General features: G+C 38.2%; 1 protein-coding gene across 4 annotated transcripts in view; it reads left to right on the forward strand.

Moving 5' to 3' along the window:
• Window positions 1-17,083, forward strand: part of fyb2 (FYN binding protein 2) — a 39,255-nt gene that overhangs the window by 14,199 nt on the left and 7,973 nt on the right. For 3 of the 4 annotated variants that reach the window (XM_031900914.1, XM_031900912.1, XM_031900913.1), the window contains 13 exons: window positions 595-631; window positions 1,255-1,337; window positions 2,898-2,934; window positions 3,034-3,110; window positions 4,998-5,025; window positions 5,499-5,569; window positions 6,529-6,554; window positions 7,098-7,214; window positions 8,116-8,275; window positions 9,891-10,017; window positions 10,371-10,408; window positions 13,624-13,675; window positions 16,838-16,915. In XM_031900914.1, the coding sequence (XP_031756774.1) occupies window positions 595-631; window positions 1,255-1,337; window positions 2,898-2,934; window positions 3,034-3,110; window positions 4,998-5,025; window positions 5,499-5,569; window positions 6,529-6,554; window positions 7,098-7,214; window positions 8,116-8,275; window positions 9,891-10,017; window positions 10,371-10,408; window positions 13,624-13,675; window positions 16,838-16,915 (931 nt within the window). The remainder of the gene's footprint in view (window positions 1-594; window positions 632-1,254; window positions 1,338-2,897; window positions 2,935-3,033; window positions 3,111-4,997; window positions 5,026-5,498; window positions 5,570-6,528; window positions 6,555-7,097; window positions 7,215-8,115; window positions 8,276-9,890; window positions 10,018-10,370; window positions 10,409-13,623; window positions 13,676-16,837; window positions 16,916-17,083) is intronic. The other variant, XM_031900915.1, reaches the window with a different exon arrangement.

Here is a 17,083-nt window from a genome sequence, read left to right on the forward strand (position 1 = left end):
TGGTGTCAGTATCTCTTTAATTCTACTAGATACTGGAAATAATTATAGTTCCACCGGAAATTCCAGGATATTTTACTAGAACCTAACCATGTATAGAAGTTCACATTCTATTTCAGGCTACAGGCTGTTTTTATGGCACAAATACTTGAGTACTTGAGTAGAAGGGCAGTCATTAGCACCACCATTTTGCACTGCTGAGATCCTAGGTTTGATTCTAGCCAGGGCACTATCTGCAAACAGTTTGTATGCTCTCACTGTGACAGCGTGGGTTTTCTCTGGAAACCCCAGTTTTCTTCAACACTCCAAAAAACAGACCAGTTAACTGGCTCTAAGCACACTAGACTCCCTTGAGGCAAGGACAGGTGTGCAACAGGTTATAGGGAACAGGTTGAATGTTAGCTTGGTGTCACTAAGCAATACGTTTTGTAAAATCTCTTAGCATGAACTTCTTCTGCATTATCTGCCAAGAACAGCATACATACATTCTTTTTAATAGTTCAACATATTGTCCTGATTTTGTGCATTGCTCATCTTAGTCCGTCTTGGAGTTCATTCTATTGCTAATACTAAATTGTAACTGTGATTATTCTATAGGATCGCAAGGAGCAGAAAAAAATGATGCTGATTTAAGGTAACTTTAACATGCATTCAATGTGTGTCAGTAATTAGCATGGCATGCTAGAAATAGCAAAATATAAATTTGTGCTTACTGCTACATTAGAAACCATAAGTGGGGGGCAATGACAGAAACAATAGGTCCTCTGCATTGTAAATATATATAGGACAAGCAAGTCAGGGATTGTTTTTCCATATATTGCAATATACTTCAAGCTGGCCAACTGTATAAAGTTATCCCCAGTCTGGCCAGTCCGACACTCACTATCATCTAATTAATTAATTAAGAATTCTGCTGCTTCATTATACATTTTACAAAGGCACTGAGTTTTACCTGCAACTTGCTTTGTTGTTTTTAAGGTTAAAACTCTCAAATGGTTGCACTTTTACTGGCCGCACTGGGATCACCTGACTGCAGTTGGGAGGGGTGGGAGCTACAACATGGAGATGGCCACTGCTACTGTATAGGAGCAAGGAAGGAATTAAATGTTAATTTTAATGTCAAAACTTAAAGAATTCATTGGGTTCTTGGACAAGGAAACAGAAAAGTAGTAAGCCCTTTCCCCAATATGCATGTAGGTAATCTAAATTCCTATAGTGAGCCAACTGACATTAAAATATATAATTTCTTATTTTAAGTACTGAAGAAACTCCAGAAAATTATTATGATGATTCAATGAGCCTTGTAAAGGTGCTGCCATTGGGTAATACAATGAAACAAGGTAAGGACATGTTACTTCATTATTTTTTTTTGTGCTGCTAAGCTATGCACCATCATGATAACATGGAATGCACCCGATTCTTTTCACTTGGATGCTACACCTATTATGTGTTACTTGGCAATTAATATAGTTCCACTGGAAATTCCAGCATAATTCACCGAGTTTTTGCTAGAACCAGGGTACACCGGTATATGGAAGTTCAAATTCTATTTCAGGCTTCAGGCTGTTTTACATCACAAATACAGTACTTGAGTACTTGAGAATAAAGGCATTCATTAGCACCACTGATTTGTAGCACTGGATTTTAGGTTTGATTCCAGCACCCTGTGCTTGCATGGGTTTCCTCCGGTACTTCAGTTTTCTTCAACACTCCAAATTATGTATAATCTTTGTAAACAGCTGCAGAATAAGTCATCTTTCAAAATAACCAGAGAAACCAGAGAATTTCCAGCTGAGTTGGGATTCACTGTGCTGTTTCATGCCAAGATCCTGTACCATGTAAAGGTGGAAGTTTTCATTTAATACAGTTGTAACATTTAAAGTTATGGGTCATTGTTTTATTTAATATTGGATTCCTGTGCCTTTTAATGCTGGGATTCACTGCCTCTGCTGCAGTTTTTTTTGGTACTTAAGTATGGGCTCATTAAGAGTATTAGATCTCATTTATAAAAGAGGGACAATGTGCAGAACACCAAAATAAACATATGCAAAGCACAATTTTCTGCCCACAATTCAGCATGCTTTCTCTGTATTTGTACTGCTCTCAAATCTTTGTGTCCAGTTCCAGAGGTAGAAAGACTGGGGCTTGACAATGAATCGGGGAAGAATTCGGTCAACTTGTGCTCGCTATGTAAGGGGTAATGGACTCGTGGGCATGGGTCACTGTGCTATTTAATGGTGTGGATGACTGTACCTTAAATAGTGTGAGCCACTGTACTTTTGAAATGCTTTGAGTCACTGTTCTGTGCTGTTAAATGCTGTAAGTCACACCGATGTTCAGTTAAATGCTCAGGCTTTTGGTTAATATCAAGCAGCGTCTTTGTTCTTCGGACCTAGTTTCACCCCTCCTGATGGAGCAGCTTTCCAAAGGGCTGACAGCTCGAGGTGTTGTGCCTTTGGGGTGGATCACCGAGGTGCCTAAACTAACTGTGGACACTGACGCAGTGTAACCTGGGATGAGTACAGGCCGCTTTATGCTTTTTGGCTGAGCAAGAATGTTTTTATATTCAGTTACTGGCTAGAGCCCTACCATGGCACTTATTTATTATTCACTTTTTGTGAATTTTGTCTCCTATTTTGTCACCTTTAGAGTTGTTAGAAAATATTATAAAGGCAAAATTACCCCATTTTCTGTTCTGATAATTATTTTCCTTTAAAGGAAAGCAATGCAAGAGAGGCTAAATTCAATTTACACTACAAATAATTCATATTTCTGCGGAAGTTATTTTGTTTACTATAACTGAAATAGTTTGGTATACCTTGCTTATCTTGGCAACCCCCCACCACACACAACTTGTTAATAATTGAGATTGTCAGTATGTGTGTGTTGTTTCCCTACAGAATTACCGGGAACCAGAAGGAGTGACTATATTGCGAGGTAAAAACTGCATAATTTTCAATGTTTTTTAAATCCTTATTTAAAAACGTATCACTAAATCTGCTAAGTTCTATTCATTATCTTTTTTTTTTTTTTAAGTACTGAAGAGAACGAATGTTATCAGGATATTTTGCCACTTTCACCATATTCTGATAATGTATTTGAAGCCGAGCCAGGTAAGACTTGCCAACAGTGAAAGTGCAATACCGGAGCCACTGGATGTTTAGTAGTTTCTCTTGGCAGTAATAGGGCCATTTTTGTTCAGTAGTTATGTAAAGCCATGGCTGTTTTTCACCACTGTCTCCATATAAACAAACATATTTTAAGTTTTGTGTGCCTCTACTAAGCTTTGCACTCAAAGTTAAATCTGTCACAGGAATTTCAAGCAGCTGTATTGTCTTCCTTTATGACAGGTATTTTTGCTATAATGTCAGGAAAAGTGCCATTGTCTCACAAGAGAAAGCAGGATCAATTGCCCTTTAAAGGTTAATTGATCCTGCTTTCTATTATGGTACACTGGCTATTTTCCTGACATTATAGCAAAAATACCTGTCATAAAGGAAGATGATACTGCTGCTTTGCCACAAAGGAAATTGAAATAGTCAAGAATAAAAGGAAATAGATTACTCTGAACAAACCTGAGTCCTTTTTTCAGTGAAAGCAGTATCCCTAAAGATGACTTCTTACTGCAAAAATGATTTTTGCTCCAAAAGATTACACCACAATTACCACCACAAGGAGTGTAGGCCACAGCAAAGCAGCATACTTATCGGTTTACCTTTGGGCAGTATGGACAGGGCTGCCTTACAGCCGTCAACATTTTCTGAGGGCAGTGCTACCCCCGACACATGTGCTTCTTCAAGGATTATGGCTGCCTCTTGGTGCACTTGACCTTGACTCTGGGGTTAAAATTACCCTCTACTAACCTTTATTACATTTTACCCTTGGTGGTTTTTTTGATTAGCTAACTAATTCTGGGGTTACACTTAGGGGCACATTCATGAAAACATGAGTTTTGAATCCCGAATGGGACAAATTCGGATTGGATCCGAAAATTTCGTAAATATCATGAAAATGCTTACAAAAAAATCGTATTAGTCATGATAATATCGTATTAGCGATCCGAAAGTCACAAATTGATTGTAAACAGCGGGAAAACCTTTCTGATTTTTTTGCTCAAGCGCACAAAAAAGTCACGTGGGCATCAAAGTCGCACAAGACACAAAAAATTCGGCGAAAATATGCTCTGAGCGTTCGAATGAATGCTCCGAGCGTTAGTGTCTTAGTAAGTCTGTCCCTTAGTGTTAGAAATATAGATTTCAGGATACTTTTTCCTAATTTTTTTTCCCCTAGTAACCTCATATATATTTATTGCATTTATTTAAGATTCTTTGTTTAAAAGGGTTTTTGGAAGCAATGGCATAATTTTGTCGCACTGGGTCCCCCTGCAGATACATCTACTAAGGGGGCCCAGCGTGAACAGCCCTTCCTCTCCCGCTCCCACTCCCTGCCTACTCACATCGCACCTATCAAGCCGCAACGCACCATGCCAGTTTATAAAAAAAAAAAAAAAAAGCTGGAGAGGGTGGGGGAAGAGGGACTGTAATACAGCAGACCACATGGTTCGGGCTCCCCTGTTGCCTGGGCCCCCACCTGAGACTGTGGGGTCTGCTGTATAGGTAGTTTCGCCACTGGTTGGGAGTATCCAGGGCCACCAAGGCTGTCACTTCAGGGGCCAACAAGGGCAAATTGTGCTCACCACTAAATCTTTAACCATTAGGTGGGGGTGAACTGAGGCTATGACCACTCACAGCCAGTGTACACCTAACCTCCCCTGCATGGTAGGTTCCTCCTAAGAGGAGGAGGAGAGCCTGGCTTGGAGCGGGTGGGGTGGGCCCGTGTCAGCAGGACCCACCGTTTTCTTTTTCCAGTGTCCCACTGCCCCAATCTGACTCAGGGTTTTTCTATTGTAGGTCTGTTGCCATACATCACTGTTTTTGGATCCTTCTTGTTGTCAGTACATTTGACTATTAGATGTTTACTATTCTATTTTTTTTCTATAGTGTCGCCTGAAGCAGAGAAAAATAGTTTGTAAGTATACCCTATTTTCTAAGTAACCTAAAAAGAAAGAAAAAAATCACAAGACCAAGATTTTAACAACGTCATATTATATGTAACAAAGCATGGCTTAGTGAGCTATATTTAAGTTGTATTATATACTGAATAATATACCCCCTATTATAAAATATAAGGATATTATGATTATAACTGATAATTATAGATTATACTTGACTGCATAACTAACCACCATTTATAAGGATATAATTTACAGGATGTTATACATAGCTCTTTTGCATTATGCAAGAATTTTTGCTTGTTACCAAGATGCAAACCATCAGGGCAAACAAGCATAGGATCTTTACCTACTGTATACTAACTACACATTAAAAACTGTTAAAAATAAAGTCCTAAATTCTCACTCGTGTGAATTTTTTATGGTATAGGTGGCAGTATAATATTAATTAAACTGAAAATATATTTTAACAAATACTTTTTTTTATCAGATTGCAAAAAGAGGACAGTTATGAAGATGCTTTTGGACTATTATCTCCATTGAGTTATAGTACAGAGCCCGGTAAGAGCATGTTACTTACTAACAGTGATTTCTGCCCTACTACTTTCAAAATTGTGTAAAAAAAAAAAAAAAAGTAATTGTGTGTGGTGTGGGCGGGGAGCAGCAATAGATTTTTTTTGCAGGGGGGCCTGGGGCAATCAAGTTGCTACTGCTACTACAATAGTATGTGATGCACCAAATGCAAACTATTGTGTGTGCCCATTTCTGTGAATCATATGCATCTCCAGAACAGGGATTACTTCTCTTCTGGTACACACATTACTTAGCTGGGCACAAGTCTGAAGCACCTGCTGGCACAACCCATTGTGGGAACTGTGAAATTACCTCTATGCCCATGGTGGGCAATAGCTCTAATTTATTCCAAGCATCAACAGGGGCACCTGAGCAGAAAAGGCAAGACACAATGGCGCTTAGCAAAGCTACATGGAACATCAATACATACACAGATTTTCTATTTTTCCATTTAGGCTTTTAGGGTTTAGGAGAATTCTTAGCTGGTGATGTCTGTGAGCCATTTTCCTCCATAGAGAAATACTTCAATTACAAAAGCAGATAGTAACTTTAGGGCACTGTAAAAAGGGAACTGGTATTGGTGTTTTGTTGTTTGGTGCAGAAGGCAGGCGCTTATTTGACTCAATTTTGCATGCTCTGTCTTCTAATTGAGTGAATCCACAACACTATTTTGCCACCCACTAAGCATGAAAATATGAGATTCCATTTAAGTATTAACCTGCTTGCATAGCAAATTTCTCTATTCTTAGATCATAACCCTTTCTTTCCCACCATGCTATGACACCAAAAATAAAGTTATACTAACGACTATCCTTTAATGCCGTAACTAGAACAAACATAATTTGGCGACAAAAAAAGTTTATTGGTTCTTTTCTGTGGTGAGGTCAATCTGTGCTTTTTAGCACTGCCTTTTGTTACTGTTTACATACTGATTTACTTTTTTCCAGATTCTGGCTTTTGTTCACCCAATGAAGTAAGTGAATAAGTAATAAGTTTGGGCGAAAGAGCTGTATGTCTAGGCTTTAGAAGTGTGTATTACACTAACTATGGTGATTTGCTAAACTTTCATATATATGTACATGAAAAGGGTATACAAATAGTCATAGTGTTAAAATGTGAGAATAATTTTAGTTTAATTCTAGTTCAAACAGAAATTTTTAGACCGTTATTATTCAACTATAAACATACATATACAAATTATATACCTTGCCTTATAGCCTTTCCTAAAGTTCTTTTCATGATGTGATGTTCATACCAAACACATTATCATTTAGATTTGCTCCATTTACCATGTAACCTTTTAGACACAGAGAGGCTTGTTACATTGTCTTTCAGGAATCTTACTGGCTTGAGTCTGGTATAAATAGTTAAAATGTATCTATTATAAAAGCCTTACATCAGATATTTTATTCACATGAGTTCTTGAAACATTTAGTACATACATTTTGCACAAGTTTTTGAAACCATGTCTTTCTGAATATTCTCAGTGTGGATTTTCTATTAATTCATTTTTTAGGTAAGGTATTCCTGTTCTGAAATTATTAAAGCAACAAATATAACTAACTACCCTGAACCAAAACCTAAAGATTGGAAAATTGACAAAAAGCAACTTGATTTTAGAAAAAAATACAAGGTAATCTGTCTACTTACTGTTTTTTTTATTTTAAAATTTATAATGTGTCCTATAAAAGGTATACTACAAGCATTATACAGCCAGTGGAGCACAGGAATATTATTTGGACTGATACCAGATAACTTTAAAATTCAGGGACATGTTTAGAAAATCCATCTGGAAGGGTTGTACTGTATATATCTGCAAACAGCCCAACAACATGCTCTAAGGGAGAAGGAAAGTTATTTTGGCATTTTACTGCCAATAGATTTGCCACATTAGTGCAGGCTAGAACACTATATTTATTCTGCAGAAAGCTTTACCATACCTGAGTAAACCTAGAAGCTCCCTCCATTTGTTTATGATAGCAGCTGTCATTTTAACTCAGAATTTATCTCAGTAGCTTCCTTGCTGCATCTCTAGCTGCTGGTAGCTCTGATCACACATTCTGAAGGGGGAGTGAATTCTTATGGGAGGGGGGTGGAGGAGAGATGAGAGAGTTGCACAGACTCTGGCCCAGGAATGAAGGGTTTTTCTGAGAGGGAAAGTCTGATACCAAAGTACATGCTTACACAAAAGAAGACAAGAAAACCTGTGTTTCTTTTGATAGAGAACTATCTTACTGCTTATGGCTGTATTTACATAGACATTTCTGATAAAGCTTATTTAGTTTTTACCTTTCCTTCTCCTTTAAGGAAAAGTTACCTATGTTCAAGTGATTTGGTCACTCTACTCTTTTAGTTAGGGAAGCCTATGAAATGTTATAGAAGGAAGCTAAAGGTTAAGCAGTTAAGAGATTTGGTGAGAAACTTTTCAAAGGTGGAGAAGTGACAGATAGTGAAATAAAAAACCTGTTGTGAGTTTTACTGCAGTATTTAAATGTGTCATTATGTGTATTTTTTTTCCACTTTGGACACTGTAGATTTCTGGGTCAGAAAACACTTTGTGCACTACAACTGTTAAAGAGGACTTCAAAGATGGCAAAGACATGCTTTCTGTAAAGACGGGAGATACTATTGAAATAATAAGAATCACGGGTTGTCCTGTGGGGAAGTGGCTAGCAAACAATGATCAAGGAGATTGTAAGTGGTATAAAATGGAGCTTTCCTAATTTACCTATGTTAGTACTAAGCCCCATTTTGCTGAACGTCCAGTTTGTACTTGTTTTAAACAGTTGGAGTCAGATTTTTATAGATTGAAGGCTTCCCAAGACTTTGATCAATTCCGACATTTTTCAAAATTATTTGAAATGTAACATTTATCAAAGCAGGTCCCTGCGTTGCTTTCTTAGAAAATGTTTGACTGCTTTGAACAACTTAACACTGTGCAGGTCGACCTGCAATTTCCACCCCCCCCCTCCCCCATGGGACCTGCGGGTTTACCCTTAGGTCAGATAGGTTAGGGTTGAAATTTGGGTGATCAATGCAGATTTGGGTTGGGTGCAAGTCACACTGTGGAAATACGCTCTTCCCCTGCTCCTGAAGTTTCCCTGTCTCGGGACATATAGCACATGCTGAAGTAGCTTACAGAGCAGAAAGATGCAAGTACGGGTTGGGTGCGGGTCCTACAATGGCAGCAAAAGGATAGGGTCGGGTGCAGGTTAAGGTTTTGCCTGTTAGGGTTAGGTGAGTGTTGCATTTTTCCTAACACACACATCACTACTAAACATTTTCTGTCTATAGAGTGGTAGTGCTGTGCACTGTCAGCTGTTTGAATCCTCATTTCCAAATGTAAATTACATGCAGTGAGAAAGGATTCGGACAATTATTTTCTGTGCTGAAACAAATAGTACAAGTGTGGAAAATAAACTGTTAAAGCCAGAATCATTGATTTATGAGAAATACGCTTCAGTAGAGCTTGAAAAAAGTTAAGCGTTTGATGAATGAGCCCCATAGTGTTTGTTTTTTATATAAACCCATGCAATTAAAAAAATGTTTGATATTCTGTCCATCTGTATCATGAGGGAAGTGCAGATCATTTTATTGCATTCTGGACCTGCCCTTGGGGTACAGGGTGCAAAAGTTAAAAAAACACTGTGATTGGGGTAATTTTTTGCACATTGGATCATGTGCTGTACTTTGTAAATGAGTCTTGTTGTGTATTTGATACCCGAGAAAAAGATGGCTGTACTGAAATGTTACACATATTACCATACATTTAACTTTTATGAAACTTAAACAGAGCACTGGTGCATATTCATTGTTCTACCCGAGGCCACAGTGTGGGGTGTGGAGTCACTGCGTTTTCTCATCTGTACAAAGGCACATAACAGGAAGTTTATGTAGAAATGTTAAAAATAAAAAAAACAAACAGTATTTTCATGTTTAATCTTATTTCATAGTATAACATATGTTATTTATCACTACTAACAGGGGTTATCAGAGGCTTTTCTAATGCTGCCTCCCTTGTAACCCCCCCCCCCCCCTCTAGTGCAGAGAGTATAATTGGAAAAAAATAGTTTCAGCTTGTACCAAGAGCAGCTTTTTGCCGTTGTTGGTAAGCCACTGGGTACTACCTCCTAAAGGCAAGACTCTCAACTTGTCTCATGGCAGCAGTGCCCCTGACTACTATATATATTGGACCATGGGGACTCCTACTTTGACATTAATTCTGTCAAGGTCATTGGCTATTCTAATTAATATTTGTTTGTTCTAATCCACAACATCCTGCAAACTAAATTTGTTGACTTGTTTTTAGATGGATTTATTCCTGTTTCTTCTGTCAGTGTGAGCCAAGAGCATTTGATCTATTTGAATCAGCCTTTATCACAAGAGAGTCAATACCTAAAGGTCTATGTTGATGCCGAAGATTTTTCAAGAGAAAAGTGAGTATTGCTATTGCCCTGGCATGCAGGGTTTATTCACTATGTATTTCAGCAACTATGCACAAACATTATTATTATTAATAAAAGTTAATGGAAAATAGAGACAGGCAGTTTTCATTACAGCTAATGCAGAATCCTCAGTCACAGTTGTGTGCTGCTCTGTGGAAAAACACTGGGAATGACCATACACCCAAGCCCTGGATTTGTGGTGAGGCCCCAAAGGTCGGGGAATGGGGGCGGCCTCTGGGCAGCAAAATTGTAAATCTGGAGTTGCACTCGGTGTGCCCAAGGGCCTTGGGACAACATATACAGGTTACTTTGTGATAACATGATTTATTTATGTTTTTAAATAGTGGGACATCCTTGGATGCATCTTTCACTTCAGATGGGTGTAAGTATTTATTCCACCAATAGTCCTATCTGTATTTCTATACACTATATAAAAGATGATGCACAAGACCTGACACAACATTCCCACAGAGAGTTTCCATCCTTTCTAACACTAAACTTTTACTAAACCAGTTTCCAAATCCTCTTCCCAATTCAGCCTGGCATTATCTCCCTTCTCAAAATGAATCCTTAGTATCTAAATCTGAGAGGGGGCAACAGAGAAAGCTTCTAACAGAAAACTGAGCTTATCCTCCAGGCGCCACAATTTTCTGATTTTCACTATTGACCAAAGACTCTGAGGCCTCTAAATAGCTTCTGATGCAAACGGATACTTTCTTCACCTCTTCATAGTTACATATATAGTTACATAGGGTTGAAAAAAGACCCAACTCCATCAAGTTCAACCCTTCCAAGTAACCCAGCACACACAACCTATACTTACCAATCTATACTATCACATACATAAACTATATATACAAAAATTAATACTAAGGGGACGATTCATTTAAACATGAGTTCGAATCCCGAATGGGAAAAATTCGGATTGGATACAATAATTTCTGAAGATCTCAAATATCATGAAAATGGTTACGAAAAAATCTTATTAGTCACAATAATATCGTATTGGCGATCTGAAAGTCACAAAATGTTCGTACCGAACGATTGTAAACAGCGGCAGAACCTTTCCGAATTTTTTGCACAAGCGTACGAAAAAGTCGCACAAGCGCAAAAAACGGCAAAAATACGCTCGGAGCGTTCGAATGACTGTAGATATTAGTATCACAGTAGCCTTGGATATTATGCTTGTTCAAGAACTCATCCAGGCCCCTCTTAAAGACAACATCACTAGGAGGGGCATTCCACAACCTCACTGCCCTCACTGTGAAAAACCACCTACGCTGCTTCAAATGGAAGCTCCGTTCCTCTAATCTAAAGGAGTGGCCTCTGGTGCGTTGATTGTTGATTGTCTTCAGGCTTTGAGATCAATGGTGGTCAATGTCACATCATATGCATAGGCTACCAACCTCAGGTGTTGACCACTGGGTGTACAGATACCATTCAATTACCTTCCTGCAGTCGCCTAGAAAGGGGATCTAATGCAAATGCATACAGCAAAGGACTCGAAGGTCACCCCTGTCTCACCCAACCTGGAAGTCTTTATCCTGCCAATCGTTGATCCAGACACAGAAAGAATTTCCCCTACCTATGAGATTTACATAATTCCAGGGCCTCTCCAAAGACAGCATCAAAAATGTTCCGCCCTTAACTGTACAGTCCTTGAAAATAAACTTAACTGAAAAAAAAAGAACCTTTGCAAAAATCTTTCTATTCGTATTGAGCAGGACAATCGGTCTCCAGTTCTCAATACGCTCCTTATCCTTACCCTTTGACAGCAAAATCAAAAAGGAAAACTGCATAGATAGCGGGAGCTCTCCTTCCTCTAAACAGCAGTAAAAAACCATACCAGTTAAAAACCATAACAAGTGCCAGGCCAACAAATCTTTAAAGGCCTTACAGAACTCTTATGTTAAGCCATTCAGGTCTGTAGCTCTTATTCCCTGCCTTGTCTTTTGTTCTTTATCTTGGAAGTCAATGAGACCCCTAAGCAGTTTCCTTATCATCCCGGAATTTCTCTCAAGAATCAGAGACCTCTGTTGGCTTTATTGATGCTGGGAGTACCAGCCTTAAAGGAACAGTAACACCAAAAAATGAAAGTGTATAAAAGTAATTACAATATAATGTACTGTTGCCCTGCAAGTTAGCTGCTGTGTAGCCATGGGGGCAGCCATTCAAGGGAGAAAAGGCACAGGTTACTTAGCAGATAACAGAGAAATCCCCATTATATGGGGCTTATCTACTAGTTATCTGTTATGTAACCTGTGCCTTTTCTCCTTTTTTCCAGCTTGAATGGCTGCCCCCATGGCTACACAGCAGCTTATTTATATAGTAGCTTTTCTGTAGCAAAAACACCAGTTTGCAGAGCAACAGCGCATTATATTTTAATTACTTTAAAACACTTTAATTTTTTGATGTTACTGTTCCTTTAACATATATCAGGCCAATTCTGCTGCTGCAAAAGCCACAGAAATATATGTGCCTCCCTTTCCTTCCCCCTTCAGTAGCCTAATCCACAAGCCCTGCAGTCTGGATCAGCTCACTCAGAAAGAGCACCTCCTATTTATTATATTTTCCAGACCTATTCCCTGATTTTGTTGCCTGGTTAAAGTCCCTGGCTAGGATGATTGGCATTGAGGTGGGCAAATACAGCCTCATTTCCCTTAGTTCTTTCCTACCCCCCAATGATTGAGGCCCATACATATTACTTCATCCTAAAACCTCACCATCTATCTTAATAACCAGTAATAAACACTTGGCCATTTTAACCTCCATCAACCTCCTGACCTAAATTTGCCTGTCACCCCCAAACAGAATCCCCACACCTCCTACCTGTTTAAATGACACCAACCTTGCCTTGGGAGACCTGATGCTTCTTACATTAAGGGTACAGAAAAAGCTTGGAGTTTCTCATAAAGGCACCCATACTAAGTATGCTGGGTCACCAGGGTCACAAGGGTCTCTAGCATGCAATCCAGATCAAAGGCCGATCACATAAACTCTAGGCCAACTGGATAAATGAGCACCTAAAGACATTATGTTGTTCCCCTTAGTACCCTCGCACCCAGGGCTTATGAAAAAAAATCCCTGTTGAGTTAAAAGCAGAGATAAATTAAAAAATATTGCACATTGTGTGGAGCTCCTTCCTTATATTATGTAAAGATAAGGAGTTTATTATATAAAAAGGACTAACTGGAAGAGAAAAATATCCACAGTTTCTTTAAAAGATATGCCAAAAAGCCTCTTATATTATTTGTAAAAATTATATACAGTATTAGTGCATTGATAAATATTAACCAAAGCGTAAAGCCTGCTGCTGCTTTGTTGTAGTAACAACATTTGGTGGAGAGTGATTCTTTCCCAATATCTTTATGGAAGCGTAGAGGGCTCATTTACTTATAGGCACAAGCATCCATGTTTGTTGCACTTTGTCTCACTGTCAGCAGCTGTCGGAGCAGGTCCTTGTGCTACAGAATTGATCTTCTAGGTTACATATATTTGGGAACTGACAGATTCACACAAGGTTTATAAGAGAACCTGCTCTCAGTGCATTTATTTGTGTGTAGTTATTGCAGTTTTATGAATTTTATTTTTTTCAAGATGCTGATATGTCACTGAAGACCTGTGATGTCAGCAGCATTAAATCAAATAGGTCAGTAACATTTAAGGTTTTGTCGTTGTTGTTATTTCAGTAAAGCATTAAGCACACCTATTAGAATTACATGTGATTTTTTCCTATTTTTCTCAAATGACCTACTTAGATGTTGCTTGCACAAATGCCTCAAGGAGGACATCGTCCACAATAAAGTGCTTGTGTGATTCAGATGTGTTGGGTATTTTAGTTTATCAGTGTGTGTTTAATAATGTTATGTTATGCACAATTAGAAAAAAACACTGTATAAAATCATTGTGGAAGCAATTAACAGGAGTATAGGTAGTGATTTCAATTTGCAAAAAAATTCACCAAGTAGCTAAAAATTTGCGAAATGCAGCTACCATCCAACCTTTTATATGTGCAACTCTTTTTGATGTGACTGCGACTTTTTCTTACGCCAAATACATTAAAGCCGATGGGTGGTTTTCTCTGAGTTTTTTGTTGTGGCAAATTTTTACAGCACTTTCACTAACATTCGCCAATGGCAAAATGTGAAATTTTGACACAAATCCATGCCTGGCAAAAAAATTGTTCATCACTACTGGTGTATCCCTATTTCTTGTACTTTAACACATTTTTCATGTATCTCTGAAATGTAACGGCTCATAAGAATGATATAATCTTAAAGCCTTCTTGGTTATTTCAGATATGTCAGTTAACTAGTCAGACAAGATTTTTTTGGCCATTTTAAACTGTAGGTGTTTATGCAAGCTATACATAGCACAAGCATAGGTATCTTTTAGCAACTTTTATCTTGCAAGCTCCTTCATTTGTTTTAGAAATCTGTCCTGTCCCTGGTGTTGTAGAATTCTATTCTAAGCTATTATTTAACTCACCCTTCAGAAGCGTGGCATGGCTGGTAAGGTTGATTTTATTGCTGCTTGTTGATTGTGACTATTTGACAGCTCATTCTTTAGTGCTCAGCCTGCTTGCAGTGCAGACTCCTGAGCATGACCACTTTATAGACTGTTGCTGCTTTCACACCTAGGGGCTGATTTACTTACCCACGAACGGGTCGAAATGAGTCCGATAATGATCGGTATTTTGCGATTTTTTCGTATTTTTTGCGATTTTTTTCGGATTCTTTACGAATTTTTCGTTACCAATACGATATTTGCGTAAAAACGCGAGTTTTTCGTAGCCATTACGAAAGTTGCGTAAAATCTGGCGATTTTTCGTAGCGTTAAAACTTACGCGAAACTTTGCACCTTTTAAGTTTTAACGCTACGAAAAATGCGCAACTTTTCGCGTAAGTTTTAACGCTACGAAAATAGCGCAACTTTTTACGCAACTTTCGTAATGGATACGAAAAACTCGCGTTTTTACGCAAAAATCGTATTGGTAACGAAAAATTCGTAAAGAATCCGAAAAAATCGCAAAACATACGAAAAAGTCGCAAAATGTTCGTTTTCAAGTCGGAACTTTTCCAATTCGGGTCGGATTCGTGGGTTAGTAAATCAGCCCCCTAGTCTTGCCACTTGTGTTGTTTAGCAGCAGTTGGAGTATGGTGTACAATGCAGCTATAAGCCGGGAGCTCTAGATGTAGTCCCAGTAGACAGGCATTATCCCCAGCTATCAATGCATGCTGAGATTTCCCTATAATATTGATCTTGTCAACCCCTAATCTCCCACTCCTGGAACAGTGCCACCTTGCCCTCTTGTATGCATCTCTTGTACCTGTTTGGGCTACAGGAAATAGATGCCCTGGACATATAATACCTCCTGTAAAATGGAGATCTGTTGTGCATGTTAACCTCCAGGCTGGAAGTAGTAGTATGAGAACTGCAAATATTAAGCTCTACCTAACCAAATGGCCTAAAGTAGAAAGGTCTTCCTACATTTTGGGTTTGGATTAATTGGAATCTAAGAAACATTCCCAGGAGAGATTCTTAACTGTTGGGGGAGCACCAGTGTATATGCTGGGGTAGTCTGTTTGGCCTGGAGGTGTTGGAACTAGGTTAGGTAGAATGTCTGTGGCCCATATTCTGAGGGCTTTTGAGGGCAAAGGGGATATTGCAGCCTGTCCTCCTCCTCTTATTTTGTCAGAAAGTTATGTTTTATATGGGATTTTCCCTGCTGCACTAAAGGAAGCGTGAGCTTGAGTTTTTTACTGCTGCATTTCCAGGGGCAGAGATGGACTGCTGGGTAAAGGATGTAGGGGGACTGGCTGCAGAACAGGGAAAGCCGGGGGCAGAGTAGCAAACATCTCTATGCTCTTGCCTGGAAGCAATGGTTGCACCTTTGAATGACTTTGTGGGGCACACCAGGTCTATGCAATGGTGAGGGGCAGAGAATATAGAAGACTATGCCTATATCTTCTAGGGATCTCTGTTTACCTTGGGTCATTGTTTTTGAATTTCAGCCAAAATGATTGTAAGCCGCAAATGTATTGAATCATTTTTAAAAAGTATAGTATTTATTTCAAAACACGTTTTTTTTTTCTCACCATTGAATCTTCGATTTTCTTTGCTATTCATTCTTCATTACATACTAAGAATTTTTTAATGCTAATTTGAACTAAAGATTGTATGGGCAATCGTTTGATAATTGTAGTAGAATTTATGCCTAGGGAATATATTTTGCAACATTTCTTTAATGTTATTTTACAACTATTTATGTGAACAATTAATAATGGAGTCTTCAAGGCTGGCTGGATTGAAAAAAACCATATGTTTAATTGAGTAAAATAACGCATAAATAAATATACAAATAAACACTTGTTTATTCAGATATAGGACCTGTTGCCCAATACATCGGGTTTTCCAGACAAGGGGTCTTTCTGTAATTTGGACCACTATACTTTAAATCTACTAAAAAGCATTTAAACAATAAACACAATAGAATTGGTTTGCTACCAATATGGATCCATGCAGGTACAAGGTACTGTTTTATTACAAGGACATTTTTAAAAATGTTAATTATTTAATTAAAACAGACTCTATGAAAGATGACCTTCCCATTTCTGGAGAACACATTTCCTTATAAGGGATCCCATACCTGTACAACAAAAAATGCTAGCATTTGTTTTTAAATGCATTAATAGGATGGTGTATTTATAGGATAGTGTATTTACTTAACACATTCCTATTTGTATAGTACAGTACATTTAGCCATGCAAATAATGAAGTAATTAATTTTGCATTTATTTTTTTAAAAAAGCTCTAGCGGTAAACGTAACATCTTGCAGCAATTTTTTACGAAGGCTAAAGAGAGACCAAAAGAAAAAAATAGCACAGGGTGAGTAGTGAATTACTGATATTGGAAGTGGAAAAAATGCCTAGGCAGGAGACAAGTTTGATATCATCAGTATTTTGTAGCCAATGCTTTGGTTTATCTTTTTGTGCACTTTGTTAGCTTTATAAGAAAATTAATATGAGCAGAATGAATTATATTGTCCATATTTTC

Source organism: Xenopus tropicalis, chromosome 4 (assembly GCF_000004195.4).
Source record: "Xenopus tropicalis strain Nigerian chromosome 4, UCB_Xtro_10.0, whole genome shotgun sequence".
Lineage (NCBI taxonomy): Eukaryota > Metazoa > Chordata > Amphibia > Anura > Pipidae > Xenopus > Xenopus tropicalis.